Source organism: Pelobates fuscus, chromosome 11 (assembly GCF_036172605.1).
Source record: "Pelobates fuscus isolate aPelFus1 chromosome 11, aPelFus1.pri, whole genome shotgun sequence".
NCBI lineage: Eukaryota > Metazoa > Chordata > Amphibia > Anura > Pelobatidae > Pelobates > Pelobates fuscus.
Genome location: NC_086327.1, coordinates 101,302,781 through 101,327,128, shown reverse-complemented (window position 1 = coordinate 101,327,128; position 24,348 = coordinate 101,302,781). Strand labels below are relative to the sequence as shown.

General features: G+C 41.5%; 1 protein-coding gene and 1 pseudogene across 1 annotated transcript; both read right to left on the bottom strand.

The window, feature by feature from the left end:
* Positions 1–683: 683 nt before the first annotated feature.
* LOC134576935 (olfactory receptor 5P6-like) lies at positions 684–1,628 on the bottom strand. The gene has a single exon (XM_063435602.1). The coding sequence runs from the start codon at positions 1,626–1,628 to the stop codon at positions 684–686; it is 945 nt and encodes a 314-aa protein (XP_063291672.1).
* Positions 1,629–17,652: 16,024 nt separating this feature from the next.
* On the bottom strand, positions 17,653–18,598 carry LOC134576934 (olfactory receptor 5AR1-like; annotated as a pseudogene).
* Between the last annotated feature and the right edge of the window lie 5,750 nt (positions 18,599–24,348).

Here is a 24,348-nt window from a genome sequence, read left to right as displayed (position 1 = left end):
TTCTTTCTCTCTCAACTCATGTTATCCTTTTATCCTTTTAGTACATAATAAGTAGTCAATCCATTTATTGTGAGACAGTTTCAGGGCACTCCTGACACTATAACCACTACAGCAGATTTAGTGTGTATGGTAAAAACAAAGAAGCAAGGTTACTTGCATACTATCACAAATCCCTATGTATATTTACTTAACTTGTTTGTTTTTTTTTATAACTCCCTTGGACATTTAAGTTTAAGCAAGACAAAACCTCTTAGGCAAGTCCTACACTTACAATTCACCATGCTGTATTCTGATAGAAGCTAAAATCTTTCATTAGGAGTATCTTTTATGAATCCTACACACTTATTAACCCTTAATAGGGAACACATGGGCTGGGTGGCAGCACTGTAACATGGCTGTGTAATACAAAAGCAAATACAAACATACAAAATAGCTCTGCACTCAAACTCTTACTACTCCTGGGCAGCAGCAATGGCTATAATACATAGATTTGCCTTGACTTGGCAGGTGAGCTTACACTTAAAGGCCTATTGGAGTGATACTAAAAAAACCTCCAGTAACTTACTTTAAATACAAATATATGTAAATATATTAAATGTATATTAACGCAGTATTTATATTATACAAAAATTAAGTGATTGACAAAAACAAAATATCTATGGCACAAATATCAGACAGCAAATTTATTTCCTTTGGCAAGCCACATTTTGATTAATTATCTTTAAAATAGCAATTTTTACATCCTTATTTCTTAGACTGTATATGAAAGGATTTAATAATGGGGCAATAATCGTATACATTACAGAGGTCAATCTGTTCTGATACACTGACTCACTTGATTGTGGTGTCAAATAGACAAAAAAAATAGAACCATAAAATATGATAACAACTAGAAAATGCGAGGTGCAGGTCGAGAATGCTTTCTTCCTCCCAGAACTTGAATGGATTGTTAGAACGGTTAAGATGATCTGTATGTATGAAACCATTATCAAAATACATGGACCAACTCCAAGAGAACCCCCGACAAAATATGTTACAAGTTCACTGACCCATGTATCTGCACAAGCTAATTTCAGTAGTGGAGGAATATCACAAAAAAAACTATTAATCATATTATCATCACAGAACGGCAAAGTGAATGTAAACACAGTTTGCAAAAAAGCGTTTACTGAAGCCATAAACCATGATCCTGCTATAAATTGAGTGCAATTTATTTTATTCATTATAGTATTATATAAAAGTGGACGGCATATGGCGTTATATCGATCATATGACATAACTGCCAGTATAATGCACTCGGTTGTGCCAAAAAGGAACGTGCAGTACAACTGAAAAGCGCAGCAATAGAAAGAGATTGTTTTACGGTCAGCTAGAAACATTTCCAACATTTTTGGAGAAATGACTGAAACGTAACATATTTCGACAAAGGCAAAATTGGCGAGAATGAAGTACATAGGGTTGTGTAGATTTGAACTCAAATTATATGCAAGGATTATGCATATATTTCCACTCACTGTAATTACATAAATAGAAAAAAACACAGCAAACAGAAAGGGTTGGAGTTCAGGATCCTCCGAAAGTCCAGCAAGGATAAATTCTGTTATTGTGGTATGATTTCTATAATTCATTTCTTCATATGTATCTGTAAATTGAAAAGAATTTTGACCACAAATAAGGCATACATATTTTTGGCATAATATGATTTATGATATTGAAAAGGAAAATTGTTATAGAGAAAATGGTAATGATAAGAGATGATAGCAGTACGTAGAGAACTCGAGTTATTCACTAGTGTGAACTGTTGGGGATTTAATATGATTTTCACATTTTAGTGGATAACAGCAGACAACTGTTGTCGGTTTCTATTCTACCAAAATACATCTTGCACTCAAACTCCCACTATTCCTTGGGTCAGCAATGACTATAGTACACATCAGCCTCAATACATACTATAAAAACCATAGAAAAAAAGTTACTTGTGCATTATCACAAATCCCTATTTACATTTAAATAACTGGATGTTTGTTAGTATCACTCCAATGGCCATTTAAGTGTAAGCTCACCTCCAACCTAAATGGCCATTGGAGTATGTAAGGTTGGTGAAGAATTCTTTGAAAGCACTTAATTTTCCGTGGACTTCTATTAATTTATTAATGCAGTTATTCAAATGTGAATTTTTTTTTTATTTTTTTTTAGGCTGTTGTTAGCTTGTCTATTTTGGCCTCAAATTTGAAATTATATTCATAATCTTTGAAAATGGATGTGAGGAAAAGAATAATTAATTTCAAATAATGTAACACCATTTGAACTGTATGCTGCAGATTGACAAATACAAGAAAAGATCGTATTTCTTTAAATAAACCTGATGTCAATTTTTAGGTGTCTTTGTAGAGTGTAGAAAATGTTATCCAAGTGAATAATTAAATAATACATTTTTGTGGATAATTACATTTTGCCATTATGTTAACATCAAAATCATGAAATTGCAATTATTACAAAATGTATAAAATATTAACAATAATTGTGCTTTGTTTTATGAAGATATTTGTCACGATTGCACTGAATATTTAGAAAATTAAAACATATTTTTTAGGTTTGGAAAAAAAAAGAATTCTTTTATTCCTTTAGTTATCTAATATTTAGGAGGTATTCAGACTTACTATTTTATGAAATGAATATTAAGTAGCTAATGCTGAAATAAAAAAAATACTACAACCAAAAAAAAAATGCTTTCAAAAATATTTACAGAGTTGTGACTTGCACATCAAGAAATGACCAATATTGTACTTAGAGTAACAAATAAACAGACAATCCCTTTTACCTAAAGATCACAAATATAGCAAGTCACAATAGGAAGCGATGAAAAGTCTGCATAGTTTAATTATGAAAGCACAAACATAAAATATTAATGGAACATAAGCTGTACAATATCTGTTATATTTGGTAGTATTAAGAAGCCCTTATTGTGTCATGAGGGGGACTAGCTTCTCATACAAATTAAAAAATAAATTTTATAACAAACAATGTGACAATGTGCAGATAATTCGATATGCAAGATGCAGCACTGATTCAAAAAAAATTAGGACCATGTCAAAATACCAGTTTCAAAACAAGTCAACGTTTCTAACTGCAAATTGCAGTGAAGTGATTTTGAATGTCAGAATTGAGGCCAGTTAAATGTAATGTGTGTCTGTCTAAATCTGAATTGGAGAATTTTCCTGAATCAGCTATTTTTGAATTGTTTTTATTTAAATGTTGTTATATGGTTTTCAATTCACTACAATTTACTGTTTCAGTAGACTTATTTAGAATGCAAAATTGATGCAAATTTAAAGAAAATCCACATACTGTGAGAAAATGCAATGGATGATCAAGAAAAAAAGTCTCTATCCGAGAAGGAGAATTTAAAAATCACTCACTAACTTGAGCGATGGAATTATATTTAGCACCATACATTCAATGAATATGTAGTAAAAACCAAAGAAAAGAAAATGTTACTTGCGCTTTTTCCTTAATCCCTATGTATATTTAGACAAATGGAGGTCTCTTTTTGTATTTGTATTCAATGAATATGAGCTGATATGTTACAGGTAAATAAAACATAATTTTTTGCAAGAATTTCCCAATACCATGTATAAAGGATCTTGGCATCCAATCTCTGTAAGTTGCTTACTGTGGAGCTTATCATGCTAAGTTCGTAAACATTTTCATCTGTATATAATGGTTAGGAAAAAAAATTAAAACGTTTTCTATTTTATTTATAGAGAGGTGAATACACTGGGGTAAAACATCGCTCCCGTGGATATAGACCTTAGCTTTGAAAATAATGTTATTGTTGTTTCAACAGTGTTTTAACTTACACTTTACTATAAGAACAAAAGTAAGGATAGCATTGAAAATAGTCAACTTTGCACCACTTTTCTCCTGCTGGGAAGTACATAAGTGAAGCCATCAGACAACTGAGTGATTGTCTAAAACTAGATTTAAATTTCTGTTTTACATTTAAAATAGCCCGTATGTATATCATTGACATCTTTACTTTTAACAAAAATTTGAACAGAGTGAAAATTTTCTTTTAGTTGATTTTGGAGTGTTCATAAAACTCCCATCGATGTACTCGGCCATTGTTTCGGAAATAGATTCCATTATAAATGTATTTGTGTACAATTTTACAAAAATCACTTCAGTGCATATTAGTAACATTCCCTCCTCATAAGCCTCCTTTTATAGCGTCAATTTCTCATTCTGTATAGGTAGACAATTTAGTATCTAAGTTTTTAATTAGATCAAAAACTGAATTCAGATGTCTTATGCAGTATTCATGGGCGTCCACAGGAATTCTTCCGGGGGGCATACTTGTAATGACATCCATGCTTGGTCCCTTTTTGACAGTGTCATGAAAGGGAAGGGGCATAGTCATTATCACATAAAGCCAGGGTGAATAGCATTTTCACAACTATGGTGTCAGGAATACATGTTTGTATTCCTGACACTGTAGTGTTCCTTAAAGGAACATTCTGGTCATCATAACAACTTCATCTAAATTAAAATGCTATGATGCCAGGAAGCCCCTGGGTGCTGTCTTTCCTTCAAGGGGTTAAACTGCTCTCAAATGGTTTAACCCCAAAGGCTTCCTCCAGCTCCAAATCTCTAGGTCGCTCAGTGGTATTCGGCTTCTGAAACAGAGTGTCAGGAAGTGCAGATTGACGTCAGGCATGGGTGCTGCAGTTTGGCTAGAGTGGGCAGTTGACGCTCTAAGCCAATTGATAATTCCAGGTTCATAAAAATGTTTTCCTTTTTTTATGAATGGGGAGCTACTGATTGGCTTATAGTGCCAGCTGACCGCTCTAACCAATCAGGAACACCCCTACCCAGCGGCACTCTGTGCTTCCTAACACTCAGTAAATAAAAGTGAACACATTAACACTGATATTTTTTTTTTACCTGGGGAGATAAGAAGGTCCAAAGTTTCCCTGCCAAGCCCAGGTATCAAAGCCTTATGATGTGGTGTCCAGAATAAAGTGGAGGGTTCACTTCACTAGTCCTTCCTGCTCCAATCTCATTTTCTTCTCCTTCATTTGACACAGTCTTCTTTTTCTTCTGACACTCTCTTCTCTCCTCCTTGGCTCCTTCTGCTCCTCTACCAGTCTGCTACTTTCTGATTATTTTGCGCCCTTCTGCTCCTTTCTCTTTCTGATCCATTTCTGCTCATTGCAGACCCTTTATCCTCCTTGCAGACCCTTTCTGCTCTTTCTCCTACTTAACCTTTGTGCTCCTTGCTGTCCCTTTCTGCTACTTGTGGTCCCTTTCTGCTACTTGCTACCCCTTTCTGCTCCTTCTCCTACTTAACCTTTGTTCTCCGTCTGATTCTTTCTGCTCCTTTACCTTTGTGCTCTTGCTGTCCCTTTCTGCTCTTTGCAGACCATTCCTTCTACTTGCAGACCCTTCCTGCTCCTTGCAGACCCTTCCTGTTCATTGCTGACCCTTCCTGCTAATTTCTGCTCCTTCTACTACTTTACGTTTATGCTTCTTCTGACCCTTCCAGCTCATTGCTGACCCTTTCTGCTCCTTGATGTCCCTTCCTGCTCATTTCTGTTCCTTCTCCTACTTTACCGTTGTGCTCCTTCTGTCCCTTCTCCTTGCTGCCCATTACAGCTCCTTGCTGACACTTTCTGCTTCTTCTACTTTACCTTTGTGCTGCTTTAACTTCCAGCTCCTTGCTGACCCTCCCTGCTTCTTGCTGACCCTTCCTGCTCCTTGTAGACCCTTCATGCTCCTTGCAGACCCTTCGTGCTCCTTGCTGTCCCTTCCTGCTTCTTGCTGCCCCTTCCTGCTAATTTTTGTTCCTTTGTGCTCCTTCTCCTACTTTATCTTTGTGCTCCTTGCTGCCCTTCCAGCTCCTTGATGCCCCTTTCTGCTCCTTTATGTCCCTTCCTACTCATTTCTGTTCCTTCTCCTTTCTGCTCCTTCACTTACTTTACCTTCCTGCTCCTTGCTGACCCTTCCTGTAGGCTGCCCCCCATGCCTCACTTCCCTCATCCATAGGCTCCCCCCCCATGCCTCACTTCCCTGATCTATAGGCTGCCCATGCATGCCTCACTTCCCTGATCTATAGGCAGCCCCCCATGCCTTACTTCCCTGATCTATAGGCTGCCCCCCATGCCTCACTTCCATGATCTGTAGGCTGCCCCCCATGCCTCACTTCTCTGATCTACAGGCTTCCCCCCATGCCTCACTTTTCTGATCTGTAGGCTGCCCCACCATCCCTCGCTTACCTGATCTGTAGGCTTTCTCTGCATGCTGGGAGTTGCTGGCTGCACTCTGTGCTGCTCCCCTGTGGATTCAGTCAGGAGAGAGAAGCAGGGATAAAATGTAGATTCCTATCCCTGTCTCTCTCCATACACTACTGGCCGGTATTGCACTATATTTTCAATCTCACATGAAAAATAGCAGAACAAGCTGAAAAATCCAGGGGGTGGGGGGGAAAGCGCCCTCCCTCACCCCCCCTGCGGATGCCCATGGCAGTATTTGATACCATGTGCGTCTATGTGAGGCAATTGTAACACATAGGTCACTATCGCATTATGTCATTGTTCCTCATTGTGGCATTTATCCCCATCTGCCTCTCATCAGCTGGCCAGATCATGGAGCAGTAAATTATGTCAGGACAAGGTTGGGATTGGAGAGTCCAGTGCCAACCCAGTGCACTAATTTTCATTCACATATACTGTACTGTACAATTAATGGTTTCATTTATTAAATACAAAGAAGATCAATGAAAAAACAAAAATACAACAACATTTAAAAAGACTAAAATACAAAAAATAATTAATGTATAGATACATCGACTGCCCACACTGCTCACACTCACAAACACACACAGATACAGACACACACATGGTGACAAGATCAAGCCCCACAGCACTGGGAGTTGAAGAAGGGCAGGGTAATTCACTCTCAATACTGGCTTGCCTCCAGTAGGGAAAGGCAGTTACAGCTTAGCAGTATAAAGTAACCACTTATAAGAGACTCATCCAGGCTTTATTGTGAATACCCATAAGGCTACACATACATTAACTGGTAATTAAATTGATGGATAATGTCTAGATCAAAAAGTTATCATCCTCCCTGTCCATAATTGTAACCAAAAGACAAAATAGACACCTAACAATTAGAAATTCTATGCTAAAAAAGAGCATAGATATAACTATATAATTTGGTGTGCTTAAAATGGTATCAATACTCTTGGACAGAACTGGCTCAAAACTTGTGAGAAAACATGTAGAGGTATTCAATTAGAGGTACATTCTACGTATAAGAAAGTACGAGCCCAGAGCATGATAATCAGTCCAATTCGTATCTCTCTTAATTTCCTATAAAGTAGAAGGATGAACAAAGGATAGTGTAGTGAAGAGGAGGCTAAATTTAAGATGTATATCTAGTAGTAATATGCTTATACACACTCTGAATATACTAAAATCTAGTCACCTATAACCTAGGTTCACTGTGTATTACAGCTATCCTACACCATTAGCCTCAATCTGCCTCAATCACTATGCTTAGAGCACTTAATCAATTAGTATCCCTCAATACCCTTCCATTCCCAAACTAAATGTGAACAAACAAGTGATGTCCCAATGACACTTCAAGAACTTTTGCAGCATCCACTGTATAGGAAACAAAAAACAGGAATCAACCAATAGCACAGTATACAAAATACATTGTTTGGCATACTGTTGGAATTTTTTTTTTTACTTATGCAATGCTTATTGAATATTCCCCTAGGCATACAGAACTATATATTTTATATTACAGGGCATCAGTCTCATGTCCTGCTTTCTACTTCTGTATTCCTTATTACATAGCTAAAGTAGTTCTGTATACATAGCTTGAAAGACCAAATGGTCAGCAGGCTTGTTTATAATACAAGATACTCATGCTTAAAATGAGAGTTAAACTCGCATTTTTTAAACATACAATATTTTTCTGTGCTTGTGTTCTTGCGCCTGACACAAGCTTGCACTAAATTTTTTGTAACTTCCCACACTTGCAAAAAATAGCATTCTTTCTAACACCTGCAATTCTTAATTGGGTTCCTATATCTAAGACTGTCACTTGCATCAGTTAACAGGAGACTAACTAACAGCATTACGAAATGTTATATGAAAAATTATACTTTCGGTTCTGAGACTCCCATGGTTGGTTAATGTTGCCATTGATGTATTCACCCCTAGACAAACTGTGTTTTATATATACGATGTATCACGCATGAATACCTTTGAATGCTTATTGATACTACATACATCTGAGTGATGTGACTTCATTGAGTATTCCCAGCAGCTGATTAGAGATAATGGAAAACAGAAACGTCTTTGATGGTGCATAAGTCCATGGTATAAGTCCAAACTCGCATTTTTTAGGCATACAATATTTTTCGGTTCTTGTGCTCTTGTGTTCATGCGCCTGACACCAGTCTGCACTTTTTTGTAACATTTCACTTGCAAAAAATAGCACTTTTTCTACAACAAGCACTTCTCAATTTCACAGATTTACACATATAGGTGCGAGTTATTAGGAATTACCCTAACATATCTCTCCATTGCCACCCATGTAAGCTAATTTGGGGTGTTAGAGGAGAGGACGTGGCATGACATGATATTTTTCTGGCTGGTTGGCTCACTGGGTGGCAAGAAGAATTAATGAGGAGGCAAGGATTTACCACAAGACCACTGAGGCCAGGGCCTAGGGGCCGGGGTAGGCAGGGTTAGCCAGTTTCTCACGTAGATGTGAGCCTAGAGTGGACTGTTGACAAGCCTCAGGTGAATGGTGGGAAGGAGTCCGGATCAGAGCTGCCTTCAAGCAGAACAGCAGATTTCTGTTGATGGCTGAGTGGTCCGCATTAGTGAAATCTATTGCTTCTTATAACCAAACTGGAGTGCCCCACCACCAATGCTGGCTGTTTTTCTGCCCATTGTGAACTCTGCATGAGGGATAAGAAGTGAGAACTATGTTCCCTCCTCTTTGTCCTCATGCAGAGCAAAATTGAGCAGAGTGGGTGAATTTACATTTAGTGTAGTCTGTAAATTTGCATACAATGCATTGCTTACATTTGTAAAATCCCACTTCATTCAACATGTGATACTTTGTTTATTTTTTTTTATTTTTTTAATTCTTTGTCATTTTTTTTCTTTGATTAGGACCACCTCTGAAATTGATGTTGGATTTTTCAATGATAATAGTTTTTAAAATGTCATCCTGGTGCAATATATGCTCATGTTTTTTTTTCCAATCATTTTCCTTATGAAATTACTTTTGTTGCTAAAAAAAAAAAAAATTCATGGGGGGTGTGGGGTGGAGCCCTATTAACCACTCCAACACACTAGACACCTCCCTACTTTGGTACATCGAGATATTACATTAAGCTACACATACCAAGCCATTCCCCCTCTGCAAGGTAGGGCTAGCTATAGTTTAGCTACACATTTCCCCCTTCCTCCTAACCACAACAACCACTAAGAATCCGTTGTGACTACCTGTAATCTGGGAAGGAGGGTAAACCCCATTAGGATGTGAACAGAAAAGACATACACACATACACTAAGTGACACATCCCAGGGGAACTACTAGCAAGACTATAATTCCACCTCATATCACACCCTCTATTGTGTGCCAAACACTGCTCTACTCTTGTTTACTATATAAAATGTGCCATTAACTAAGCATTTGCATGAGAAGGACGTGCACTTTGTTAAAGCTGACTTTTTATACACCTACTGTCCTTGACATTCAATGCACAAAAAAATTAAGAATGTAAAAATAAAAATAAAAAAGATAATGGGATGATGGGGGTATCTTTGTTTATGTTCTTATATTTTAACCCCTTAAGGACACATGACATGTGTGACATGTCATGATTCCCTTTTATTCCAGAAGTTTGGTCCTTAAGGGGTTAAAAGTTCTTTCCTGTCTTAAATTATTGCACTTCCTATGGTGTCATTGAAATGTTTCACGTTATAGTTTTTACTTAAATACATATTTAAAAAAAAAAATAAGCTTCCAGGGAAAAGCAGTTTCTTCTAATATGCAAAAATGTAGCAATTTGTAGTTTTCAATGTAGCTTGGAGGTTGATTCTAAGTGCCGCTACAAAGTGTACTTGGAGATATTCTGGAGATAAACAGGAGGTAATCTGAGGTGTACAGAAGGTGGAAAAAAGAAACAAAAAGTAAGAATTGACTCTTTGAGATACCATATAGGGTCAAAGTGACAACTTGATTGATGTGCATGTTTTAATTTTGTCTTTTATAAAAATTAGTCAATCTAAAAAGAATTTACATCTAAAAAATTTATTGTTTCTTTACTATACCCGCAAGTTAAAACAATACCTTTACCATTAAAATTAAGGTGCTCTAAAATAACACTAGAGATTCAGAAGTAGGACCATCTCAAATAAAAAAAATAGGATTTCTATATAACGGGAGTAGGAGACCAGATTTGACCGCCACCCATGATTTCCCCAAACTGCAGTAGCTTCCCAATCCGCCATAAAGAGATGGGTGTGACTGGGTGCGAATCTGGTCCCCATGGTCGTTCCTTGTTTATGCAGAAAATAGATATCTAAAAATCAAAAATAGTTATTGTTTTTTTATGTTAATACCTTCCTTGGTGTGCAGGAACAATAATTCAATGTTGGTCACTACTGGTTGTCCCTTATTCTGTTGCATGCTATTAAGATTTGAGCTGATTTGAAGCTCTACTGAACGTGAGTGGGCATTCACAAGTTTTATGTAATTTTCATGCCCCCTGTTTCTTGAATCTGCAAAAAAAAATTGTTTCTTTTGTATGTACCTGTGGAGTGAAACCCAACTATATTAGAAGCAAAAGTATTGGATGCTGAAAATGGTGGACTTTATCTGGATTTTGTTGCATAATTTTCTTATATTTATTGTAATTAAATGCAACCTGTGTTTTCTGTTCTGTTTTGTCAATAAATAATAATACCTATCAGCAAGTTGCACAGTACCCAATCAAATAGCCCTTTTCCATGCAGACAAAGTGTGCATTATTAAAATATCTTTAGAACTGCTTAACCACCTTAAAGCATGTTTTTTTGAATTAAGTACAGGTTTGTTACATGTCTGACCCACTGTAATAATTGTAAAGTATATGTTAAAGTACACATGGTAATCCCTGAATGCTAATTTGGTTATTTAAAGTGAAAGCTACTGAGAGTGAGCATTAGCACATGTGTGTAGAGAGAAATCAGACTGTGAGATGCACGGCCTAAGAAAAAACAAACTAACAAACCTTTAAAATATTTTATTGCAACTGCTTGTATTCCACACTATACACATAATTTAACCCCTTGGTGACCAGACTGCTTTTCAATTCTCTTACCGTTTGGAACCAGGGCTGTTTTTACATTTCTGCGTTTGTGTTTAGCTGTAATTTTTCTCGTACTCATTTACAGTACCCACACATATTATAAACCGTTGTTCTCGCCATTAAATGGTCTTTCTAAAGATACCATTATTTTCATCATATAAAAAGTTCTATAAAAACAATTATAAAATATGATGAAAAAAACAAACACAACCTTTCTAAAGTTGACCCCCAAAATCTGTTACGCATCTACAACCGCCCAAAAAACCCATGCTAAATAGTTTCTAAATTTTGTCCTATGTTTAAAAATACCCAATGTTAACATGTTCTTAGCTTTTTTTTGGAATGTTATAGGGCAATAAGTACAAGTAGCACTTTGCTATTTCCAAACAATGTTTTTTCAAACTCAACTAAAGTTCCATTGTAACACTGACATCTGTCAGGAATCCCTGAATAACCCTTCACATGTATATATATTTTTAAAAGAACACAACCTAAGGTATTAAACTTGTGGTGTTTTGACTCTTTTTATGCAACCATTTTACCACCAATCTATGCCACATTTAAACAAACAAAAAAGAATTGGAAAGAACAAGAAGGAGAGTCAGTGCTAAGCTGCCACAGAGAAATATATAATGCACAGTAAACGGCTGCACACCTTAACAAAAAGGGGAGTTCCCTCTAATTCCCTCAGAGTAGATAGAATACAAAAACACAAAACAGAAAAGAATTGGTTATTTTTTTGACACACGTAGCAATTTAAGAACACATGTACTGAGAACTTTAAGGGTTACTGCCAAAGAATACCACGATATGTGTTCAGCAACATCTCCTGAGTACAGCGATACCACCCATTTATAGGTGTGTCGGGTTCTCTGGGGGCTAAAATACCTTATTTGGAGGGTGCGCATCCCAGTTTTCCAATTTGGAATTTTCACAGTTGGTCATCATGCACCCATGTCCTATTTGGGACATTTTTGAAGCCGGACAATGTAATTTACCCACATCAAACCCTATACTTTTGAAAAGTAGACAACCCAGGGTATTCAATATGGCATGTGTCTAGTCTTTTTTAGTAACCACATAGTTACAAACACTAGCGAAAGTTAACATTTATTTGTGTTTGAGTGTTAAAAATGCAACAAACTATTATGAACACTAACTTTGGTCAGCGTTTGTGACTAAGTGGCTACTAAAAAAGACTGAACATACCCCATTTGCAATACAGTGGGTTGTCTTCTTTTGCAAATGGTATGCCATCATGGGGATAATTCTCATTCCTGGACTACGATACGCTCTCAAAGGCAACATAACCAATCTGGCAAATTTCAATGTGAAAAAACTACCTTATATTTGACCCTGTAACTTTCAGAAACACTATAAAACCTGTACATGGGGGTTACTATTATCACTTTCACTGACAATATCATCGCTGTGATATGTTTTACTGTTTTGAAATACTAATATGTGTATTCAGCAAAGTCTACCGAGTAAAACAGTACCCACCATGTACAGGTTTTAGGGTGTCATGGAAAGTTACAGGGTTAAATACAGTGCTAGTAAATACAATTCTCTGGACTTTCGGCCTTGGTTGTCAGACAGGTCCCTCAAATTGCAATCAATAAAATTACTTAATTATGTAAAAATATTACATAAATATGAATGTAGAATTTAAATATATAGATATCAAATATGTATATATATATATATATATATATATATATATATATATATCTCATATATATAAATCTATATAATTTTTTATTTTTTTAACTTCACTTATTTTGTTTTAAACTTTTTTTTACTTTTTTTTTACCATACTATTGCGGCCATGTGACCACTTTTTCAGAGCGATCACATGGCCCCTGGGGGGCGACTGTCTGGGCTATCAGACAGTACCCCCATAGAAGAAAAACACCGATCGCTGATGGAGGAACGGAGGTGATCGGGTAAGTACATGGGAGAGGGAGAGGCAGGAAGGGAGAGGGAGGAAAGGGGTTAACAAGTTTTATATTTATTTTGACATTTTTTTTTTCTTCACTGAGTGCCTCGACCCCCCCGAGGCACTCAGTACAGCCAGAGCATCAGAAGCCTTCTTGATGGCTTCCAATGCCTTTCCTCACTGCCGGGATCCACGTGGAGCAACCCGGAAGTGATCACTTCGGAAGATCGATCACTCAGGAACCCTGGCAGTCTGGGGGGTGTATTGCACGACAGGGAGAAGGGAAACACAAGCAGGACAACCCCTTAGAGACCAGAAAGAGATGGAAGATGAGTATATAGGAGTTTTTAATTTATCCAATAAAACACTGACCACAATACAAGTTTTGAATAAGGGTCTTAAATTCGTTCCCTCTTGTTTTAATGGTCCCTTCAGTACTTTTATTGACTTCCAGAAATTAATTCAAAATCTGTCTAAATTTCTTTTTTTTAAATAAATATCCCATTTCCCAAACCATACCAGTTGATACCACAACTTCTTTTATTCATACTGAACTAAAAAATAAATCAAATATTTTTTTAAAAAAATCAAATAGTGAATCTATGACTGTATTTGAAAAATTAGTCACTTAATAAGAAAATTAATTTAAATTATGCACAAAGCAGGGTCCTTACTGAACTTAAACTAGTAATTAAGCCAGCCGATAAGGGGGGTGCTGTAGTTGTACAAAACAAGGAGAACTACATTTTAGAAATCGATAGACTGTTGAGTGATTCTATCACCTACATAAAATTGGATAGTAATCCTTCTACTGCTATTTTTAGTAATTACAAAAAACTAATCTAGAAAGGAAAAAATCTTGGTATTTTGAATACAGAAGAATTTCAATATCTAAACATTCAAGTCCATAAAATCCCTGTTTTCTATACCCTCCCCAAAGTTCACAAGTGCATGCAGAATCCGCCCGGTAGACCCATAGTGGCAGGTATCAACTCTCTGACAAGTCGACTTTCAGAATATGTGGATAAATTGCTACAACCTGTTGTTGTCTTACAAACCACATATCTGAAGGACTCCACACAACTTATTGGAGAGTTGATTAAAATCCCTTGGAGGGATTTTTTTTTTTTTTTTTTTAATTCTTTATTTTTGAGTGCAGGTTTAAATACAGTTGTATACAGTGACTTGTTCAACACAACATATCATGTTATACATTTGGCACAGGTAGTCATGAGGTACTGCACTGTTTTTTTTTTTAACAAGATAGGAACATAGATAATACAAGATATAGCATAATTATGATGTACAACGTTTGAACAGTCGAGTGTTATTCTAGGTTAGGCTAGGGTCGTTGCTTGGGTGTACATAGATTTTTATACAGTAAGTTAAAGATCATGAGCGTACAAAAAAAAAGAAAAAAAAAAAGGCTAGGCTGGACATGTCTACAACAGCAGTAATGACGTGTGACATTATGGTCGCTAGGCAGCGCTTTTCAAAAGATTAAACTTAAATACGTACAGTTGTAATCTGGTTAGCCTTGCATTATATGAATGTGCTACGTTTGCCTACTAGCGTGTTTGCGCATTTGAGGAAAAAATAAAAATAAAAATGAATTTAAACATAACATAGTGGTGCATGCGTATAGGATATGCTAGGCAAGTGGAGAGTCACAATTCGTTAAATCGTCGAAGGGTAGTCCAGGATACAGGGCAGCGGTGGTAGTTAGTAGCCATTCTAAAGTAACTCAGCGCATAAAATACAACATATAGCATATCAGATCGGTTATGAGGCTTTAACCCCTTAAGGACACATGACGTGTCTGACACGTCATGATTCCCTTTTATTCCAGAAGTTTGGTCCTTAAGGGGTTAAACTCAACTATGAATGAGTGCTATAGGCCAGGTTCAGAGAGCAATATGCAAGATTCACGTAGGGGAACCTGTATATGTTGGGGAGTCCCCATGGAATTGTAGTACTGCAGCGCCGTCTGTGTTTGTGCCAGGAGACTGTCCAGGGTCTTTGCTTGTTCAGCCGATGCCCAGTCTGTCATGCGGACGATGGTCGCTCTGTGCGGAGCTTGCATCCCGCCGGTATGTACCTATGGCTTGGATGTAAGGCATTGTCGTGTCTGAGTACCTTGTGGTGCTTCTGGGCTCAATTCCGCCATCTTGCGGGGTTGCTTGTGTCTGTGACCCGGTGGTTTTGCTCTTGCTTTTGCGGATGCATTGGTGAGTGCCTGGGTCTGTGTGGTCGTTTTCTCCTCTTCTTTTATGCTTAGTCGGAGGTGGCTTGACGGCTGCTCTGAGGGCCACCAGCGGAGCTCCATAATGGCGACGGCGGGTCACCGGGCGGATCCATGTGGCCACCGTCCGAGCCGCTTGAGGGTAGGGCAGTCCCCTGGAATGTAGTATCTCGCAGAAGGCTGAGTATAGCCAGTCCAGGGCCACCCAGGGGTGAGGGTGTGTAAGCTGCCCCTCATTCTTTCCTCGCGGCATTCGCTGAGCGGCCATCTTAGGTATGGTTGACTTGCTATCCGGCCGCCAGACAACCGTCGCATTTGCTCTCTGCCTCAGTTTGCCCGTCTAGTGGGGACCGGGATATCCCCCCCGGTCCAGAAGGGGGGGGGGGATAGGAGGCCTGCAGCGCTTTTCAGGGGCTCAGGTGTCGAGGAGAGCGGCCGCCTCTCCCCGGCTTCAACTCCCGTAGGCCTCAGGTTGTGTTGCGGGCTGTATACCCCGATATGCACGGTTCCCCGGAGCACACCCGTCGTGGGTGTCGCACTTAGGATGGATTCTGGGCAAAAGCCGCTGATTATGTCCCGCTTAGAGCTCTCTCGGCGGGAGCTCTGTCCCCATGCGTCCAGTCGGCTTGGCGGTCAGGCTCCGCCCCCCCTTGGAGGGATTTTACTTGTGAAGTGGGGACTACTTGTGACGTGGGTGTTTATATACTATCATCTCGCACCTCTTTGAGTGCGAGGCGTAGATATTTTTTTAGTACAATACAGTTACCCAGAAGCCCAAGTTGACTTTATTCTGAAGGCCATAAAGTTCATTTTGCAGAATAATTATTTCTGGTTGGAAGGCTTTTACTTTTTACAAATGGTCGGTACTTGCATGGGGACCATGTGCGCACCCAGTTACGCTAACCTTTATATGTCCCACTTGGAGGAATCTTTCCTCTCAGGTGAAAATAACTGGAGCGTAAGCCTGGTCCACTACTGCCCTTATTAATTTTGAAGTAATTTATAAAAAAACAACATAATGTGAGGGGGGAAGATAATTTAAGAGAACTCTGTAAAATAGAAACTAGGTGGATTTCAATATGGACTCTTTGACCCACAAAGGACTGAATTTGGATTTCAAATTTGCTCAATTTCTATAAATGTCTATACATTATAATTTTTTAAGTTGCTATATCATTTTTTTAATTATACCATTAATATTTATTTACAATTTGCTCTATTTCAGTGAAAGTTAGTACAACTACTATTTCTAAAAAAAGTTGTTTCACAATTCTCTTGTATATATATTGAAACTCTACTATTTTAGATTAAACTTTCTTGTGTAACTAAAACTGTATGTTCTTTTGTTTTTCTATATTTTGAATCATATTTTAACCTTTTCCCTTGTCCAATATGGACTATGTTGCTTTTGCTCATACTCTGAGACTCCAATAATCATATATGATGACTTTATACTGCGCACACTTCCGGGATAAGGACTGATGATGAATCGGGTTAAACCGGAAGTGACGTCACACCCAGAACTCATCTATTCGTTATATCGGTAATTCGAGGGGTATTTAATCACGGATTAGGAAGAGATCAGTCAGCATTAAGGACGACCCCGGAGAGGGTCGAAACACGTCTGCTGTCACCTGCTATTACCTTTTGGGTCTTTTACTTTTATTTACTTATTTATTGCCAGTGGTGTCTTACTTTGTATTTTAAAATCTTGTGGACACTGCTTATTATTTTTAAATATATTTCTGTCCCTTATTTTTGTCCAATAAATATACATTTGTATTTATCCTGTGGACCACTGATTTCTTCAATACCTACCTCGAAGCCTGTACAGGCACCTTGGTGCCTCCTTTATAGAGCCTGATATGGCTCTTCACTGTGTGAGTTTGATTCCATTCATTTTAATGTATGTTTTAAATGTACAGTGAGCCCTATGTGTTTTTCTGTATATATATTTTTAGATTGCTCTACTCTACTTGTATTCATCCCACTGCGCTAAGTATTGATGTTTTTCTTATGTGTGATCACTTTGAGGGTGTATTACCTATTTATATACAATTTATTAATCATAAATATATATTTTTTAAATTATTTTTTCATGTGTGTCTTTATCTGATTTATTAATCGTACGAAAGCTAATTTTACATCATTATTCCTAATACTGTATATAAAAGGATTTAATAGAGGAGCGATAATGGTATACATAACAGATGCCAGGCTGTCCTGGCCCATTGAATACTTTGATTTGGGTCTGAAATACATAAAAATGGCAGAACCGTAGAAAATAGCAACCACTGTGAAGTGAGAGGTGCATGTTGAGAACGCTTTCTTCCTCCCAGAACTTGAATGGATAGTGAGAATAGTTGAAATAATTTTTACGTAGGACACCATGATTAGTATAAAGGAACCAATGACAACACAGCCACCTACGGCAAACAGGACAATCTCATTGTTCCAGGTATCAGAAGATGCCAGTTCCAGCACAGGTGGGATATCACAAAAGAAATGGTTAATCCTGTTTTTTTCCACAAAAGGGTAAAGTGAATGTGAGGGTGCAGTGTGTTGAAGCATTCACTGCACTAATAAGCCATGAACCAGCTATGAGCTGAATACACACTTTTCTACTCATAATTGTCATATATAATAATGGATGACATATGGCGTTATATCGATCGTATGCCATGGCTGCAAGCATATAGCATTCTACACCACCAAAAAGAAATCCACAATACATTTGAATGGCACAACCATAGAAAGATATTGTTTTATGCTCTGATAGGAAGCTTGATAGCATTTGGGGAACAATAGCTGAAATATAACATATTTCTGTAAAGGAGAAGTTGGCAAGGTTAAAGTACATAGGATTGTGAAGATTTGTACTTAAGTTATAGAGAAGAATAATGGAGGCATTTCCACTCAACGAAATAACATAGATACATAAAAATAGCAGAAACAGATAAATCTGATATTCGGGTATCTCAGATAGTCCAATGAAGACAAATTCGGTAATCATGGTGCAGTTTCCTTTGTCCATTTAGATAATAATACTGCAAATGTAAAATGTGTTTGTGTAAACATATGAGAGGAAATGAATACATAGGAAGGAAAGGAAGGGAAACGTCAATAATTAATTACACCATGAAATATACCTTTAAGGGAAATTATTACTTCTGAGGTTTTTTTTCATATTATGTTTATGTATGTCTATATTTAATAATTATATACCCTGATCAGTCACAAGATTAAAACTACATGCCTACAATCATGTAGGTCCCCCTTGTGCTGCCACAACAGCTCTGATGTATTGAGACGTGGACTCCACAAGACCTCTTTTCGCTTGCCCATACTTCCTGCTTCCAACACATGAAATTCAAGAACCTACTGGTCACTTGCTGCCTGATATATCCCACCCCTTGACAGGTGCTTTTGTAACAATATAATCATTGTAATTCACTTCCCCTGTCACTGGTTTTAATCTTGTGGCTGATCAGTGTATTTGTGACATGTGAAAAAAAAATGTAATGTTGGCTTCCACACCTGTTCACTGAGCAATTGACTGCCTCCATCTTAGCTCCCTGTCAATCATTGTCAAGAGCTCTGCCGTTTGCACCTGGCAGCAGAGGCGGCTCTAGACTTTATGAGGCCTTAGGCGAAACTCAAACATGAGGCCCCACTAACAAAAAAGTTTACCTGTGTATTTGTCTGAGAGTGTGTCTGACAGAGTATCCTTGTGTGTGAATGTATGTCTCTGTGAGCATTTTTGTCTGAGACCCTATGTGTTTGGGGTAGCTGCTTGAAGTGTGTTGTGTGTATGGGGGGGTGATGGTGAGAAGGAGAGGCAGGTGATGGTGAGAGGGGGTGATGGTGACAGGGAGGTGATGTGTGGGGGGTGATGTGAGAGGGGGGATGGTAATGTGAGAGTGAGGGGGGGTGATGTGAGAGTTGGGGGGTGATGTGAGAGTGAGGGGGGGTGATGTGAGAGTGAGGGGGGGTGATGTGAGAGTGAGGGGGGGTGATGTGAGAGTGAGGGGGGTGATGTGAGAGTGAGGGGGGGTGATGTGAGAGTGAGGGGGGGTGATGTGAGAGTGAGGGGGGGTGATGTGAGAGTGAGGGGGGGTGATGTGAGAGTGAGGGGGGTGATGTGAGAGTGAGGGGGGTGATGTGAGAGTGAGGGGGGTGATGTGAGAAGGAGGGGGGTGATGTGAGAAGGAGGGGGGTGATGTGAGAAGGAGGGGGGTGATGTGAGAAGGAGGGGGGTGATGTGAGAAGGAGGGGGGTGATGTGAGAAGGAGGGGGGGTGATGTGAGAAGGAGATGGGGTGATGTGAGAAGGAGATGGGTGATGTGAGAAGGAGGGGGGGTGATGTGAGAAGGAGGGGGGTGATGTGAGAAGGAGGATGGGTGATGTGAGAAGGAGGATGGGTGATGTGAGAAGGAGGATGGGTGATGTGAGAAGGAGGATGGGTGATGTGAGAAGGAGGATGGGTGATGTGAGAAGGAGGATGGGTGATGTGAGAAGGAGGATGGGTGATGTGAGAAGGAGGAGGGGTGATGTGAGAAGGAGGAGGGGTGATGTCATAGGGGGGGGTGATGTGAGAAGGAGGGGGGATGGTGTGAGAAGGAGGGGGGATGGTGTGAGAAGGAGGGGGGATGTGAGAAGGAGTGGGGTTGATGCGGAGGGTGGTGGGGGACGGTGAGCTGAGGGTGGTGGTGGGGTGGGGAGTCTGAGGGTGGTGGTGGGGGATGGTGAGGCTGAGGGTGGTGGGAGTGGTGAGGCTGAGGGTGGTGAGAGTTGATACTGAGGGTGATGGTGGTGGTGAGGCTGAGGGTGGTGGGGTGATGCTGAGGGTGGTGGGGGGGTGGTGAGGCTGAGGGTGGGTGGTGAGGCTGAGGGTGGGTGGTGAGGCTGAGGGTGGTGGGGGAGGTGAGGGTGGTGGGGGAGGTGAGGCGTGATGCTGAGGGTGATGAAGCTGAGGGTGGTGGTGAGGCTGAGGGTGGTTGGGGGTGGTGATGCTGAGGGTGTGGGGGTAGTGAGGCTGAGGGTGGTGGAGGGTGGTGAGGCTGAGGGTGGTGTGGGGGTGGTGAGGGTGAGGCTGAGAGTGGTGGGGGTGGTGAGGGTGAGGCTGAGAGTGGTGGGGGTGGTGAGGCTGAGGGTGGTGAGGGGGTAGTGAGGCTGATGTGGGGGGTAGTGATGCCAAGAGTGGTGGGGGGTAGTGAGGCTGAGAGTGGTGAGGGGGTAGTGATGCTGAGGGTGGTGGGGGGTGAGACTGAGGGTGGCTGGGGGTAGTGAGGCTGAGGGTGGTTGGGGGTAGTGAGGCTGAGGGTGGTTGGGGGTAGTGAGGCTGAGGGTGGTTGGGGGGGGTGAGACTGAGGGTGGCTGGGGGTAGTGAGGCTGAGGGTGGTTGGGGGTAGTGAGGCTGAGGGTGGTTGGGGGTAGTGAGGCTGAGGGTGGTTGGGGGTAGTGAGGCTGAGGGTGGTTGGGGGTAGTGAGGCTGAGGGTGGTTGGGGGTAGTGAGGCTGAGGGTGGCTGGGGGTAGTGAGGCTGAGGGTGGCTGGGGGTAGTGAGGCTGAGGGTGGCTTGGGGTAGTGAGGCTGAGGGTGGCTTGGGGTAGTGAGGCTGAGGGTGGTTGGGGGTAGTGAGGCTGAGGGTGGTTGGGGGTAGTGAGGCTGAGGGTGGTTGGGGGTAGTGAGGCTGAGGGTGGTTGGGGGTAGTGAGGCTGAGGGTGGTTGGGGGTAGTGAGGCTGGGGTAGTGAGGCTGAGGGTGGTGAGGCTGAGGATGGCTGGGGGTAGTGAGGCTGAGGATGGCTGGGGGTAGTGAGGCTGAGGGTGGCTGGGGGTAGTGAGGCTGAGGGTGGCTGGGGGTAGTGAGGCTGAGGGTGGCTGGGGGTGGCTGGGGGTGGTGAGGCTGAGGGTGGCTTGGGGTAGTGAGGCTGAGGGTGGCTTGGGGTAGTGAGGCTAAGGGTGGCGAGGCTGAGGGTGGCTGGGGGTGGTTGGGGGTGGTGAGGGTGGCTGGGGGTGGTGAGGCTGAGGGTGGCTGGGGGTAGTGAGGCTGAGGGTGGTGAGGCTGAGGGTGGTTGGGGGTAGTGAGGCTGAGGGTGGCTGGGGGTAGTGAGGCTGAGGGTGGCTGGGGGTAGTGAGGCTGAGGGTGGCTGGGGGTTGTGAGGCTGAGGGTGGCTGGGGGTAGTGAGGCTGAGGGTGGCTGGGGGTAGTGAGGCTGAGGGTGGTTGGGGGTAGTGAGGCTGAGGGTGGTTGGGGGTAGTGAGGCTGAGGGTGGTTGGGGGTAGTGAGGCTGAGGGTGGTTGGGGGTAGTGAGGCTGAGGGTGGTTGGGGGTAGTGAGGCTGAGGGTGGTTGGGGGTAGTGAGGCTGAGGGTGGTTGGGGGTAGTGAGGCTGAGGGTGGTTGGGGGTAGTGAGGCTGGGGTAGTGAGGCTGAGGGTGGTGAGGCTGAGGATGGCTGGGGGTAGTGAGGCTGAGGATGGCTGGGGGTAGTGAGGCTGAGGGTGGCTGGGGGTAGTGAGGCTGAGGGTGGCTGGGGGTAGTGAGGCTGAGGGTGGCTGGGGGTAGTGAGGCTGAGGGTGGCTGGGGGTAGTGAGGCTGAGGGTGGTTGGGGGTAGTGAGGCTGAGGGTGGTTGGGGGTAGTGAGGCTGAGGGTGGTTGGGGGTAGTGAGGCTGAGGGTGGTTGGGGGTAGTGAGGCTGAGGGTGGTTGGGGGTAGTGAGGCTGAGGGTGGTTGGGGGTAGTGAGGCTGGGGTAGTGAGGCTGAGGGTGGTGAGGCTGAGGATGGCTGGGGGTAGTGAGGCTGAGGATGGCTGGGGGTAGTGAGGCTGAGGGTGGCTGGGGGTAGTGAGGCTGAGGGTGGCTGGGGGTAGTGAGGCTGAGGGTGGTTGGGGGTAGTGAGGCTGAGGGTGGTTGGGGGTAGTGAGGCTGAGGGTGGTTGGGGGTAGTGAGGCTGAGGGTGGTTGGGGGTAGTGAGGCTGAGGGTGGTTGGGGGTAGTGAGGCTGAGGGTGGCTGAGGGTGGCTGGGGGTTGTGAGGCTGAGGGTGGTGGGAGGGTGAGGCTGAGGGGGGTGACAGAGAGCCTACCTTAATTTCCCTGGTGGTCCAGTGGTCTCCCTGGTGGTCCGGTGGCCATTGCTCCTGGTCTGCAGCTCTGCAGAGCTGCAGACCATGTAATCTCGCGAGATGTCAGAGCGTTGCCGTGGTAACCCGCGGCAACGCTCTGATTGGCCGGTTCTCGCGAGTCACATGGTCTGCAGCTCTGCTCACTGCGGAGCTGCAGACCAGTGTCTGCGGTGGCTGGCCGGGCAGCCAGGAGGGGCCTCGCACCCGGCGGCATACCGGGCAAGCCGCCGGGCCCCCTCCTGGTGTCAGGTCCTCGGTCACTGACCGAGGACCTGACACACTCTGCCAACAGGCGGTTTAGGCGGCCGCGAGGCCCCAGCCAGCGCGAGGCCTTATGCGGCCGCCTAAACCGCCTAATTAGAGAGCCGCCTCTGCCTGGCAGTCAACATAAAGAAAGAATACAGAGAAGAACTGAAGTGAAACAATGTTTCTATTAAACTCTTTACTAGTTGCCACATGTTCTCATGACTAGTTTCAACATGTTTTCCTGTTTAAACTTATATAACCATTTTTTGGACTTACCGAATTTAATGCCCAGTTACCACGCAGCTATGTAGTTATGGGCAATTCCTGCAGGTTGTCTTCTCTTAGACTAGGATTCTTGTAGCAGTATACATTGCTGTGAGTGATTGTAGTTTGTTTCCAATTAAACTGGTAGGTATAATTATCAGAAAGGACATTCGGGGTGCTTTCGAATCAGGAAATATGCTGAAAACAGATGAATTTCAATATCCAAACTTAACATGTACAATAATTTAACACTTTGCAATATTGCTGGTGGCAGTAAGTTTTATTGTTTAAACATAGAACATAAAACTGTTTTTTTAAGATACTTGGAGAAAACCATCAGTCTGTTAGTGATGGTGGTATTTTTATTTATTTTTTGAGTTACAACGTTATGCATTATGGTCAAACTAGATACCAAGAGTTTTAGAAAAGGAGTAATGAAACACATTGACGAGCTAAAAACAGATAAAAGTTATTATCACATCTGATAATGGTGCAGAAAATCTGCTTTTCTGGTGTGATATCACTACCCCATAAATATCCATACTCAGGAGCACAATGACCATTAGTCCCCGTGGATAGAGAAATCATAGGGGCTGGGAGTAGTGACCTCTCTACTGGAACATTTGTAGGACAGACTTCATCATGCCATTCTAACAACTAAGGAGGGGATGTTGGGAACTCTGATTACAATAATAACTTCTGAATATGGACTGTAATAACAACCTGCAATGTGCTTATACCTCTACCCCACATTTCAACACATCAGGTGTAAATGTTTAGTGAATAGAACACATACTATTTAGCCACCTGTATCACCATTAACCCCTTCAGGACCGGCCTGTTTTTGCGATGTTTGTACGTTAAGGACCAGAGCAGTTTTAACACTTTTGTGGTGTTTGTGTTTAGCTGTAATTTTCCGCTCTCTCATTTACGGTTCCCATACAAGTTATATATTGTTTTTTTCAGGACAAAAGGGGCTTTCTTTACATACCATTATTTGTATTATGTCCAATATTGTATTTAAAAAAAATAATAAAATATGGTGAAAATTTTTTAAAAAATACATGTTTTTGGACTTTTACTTGAAAAATCTTTTACTTATCTACAAAAGCTAATGAAAAAAACTGCTAAATAGATTCAAAATTTTGTCCCGAG

Coding starts and splice junctions, on each gene's coding strand:
- LOC134576935 (XM_063435602.1), bottom strand. CDS start 1,628: ATGAATTATAGAAATCATACCACAATAACAGAATTTATCCTTGCTGGA.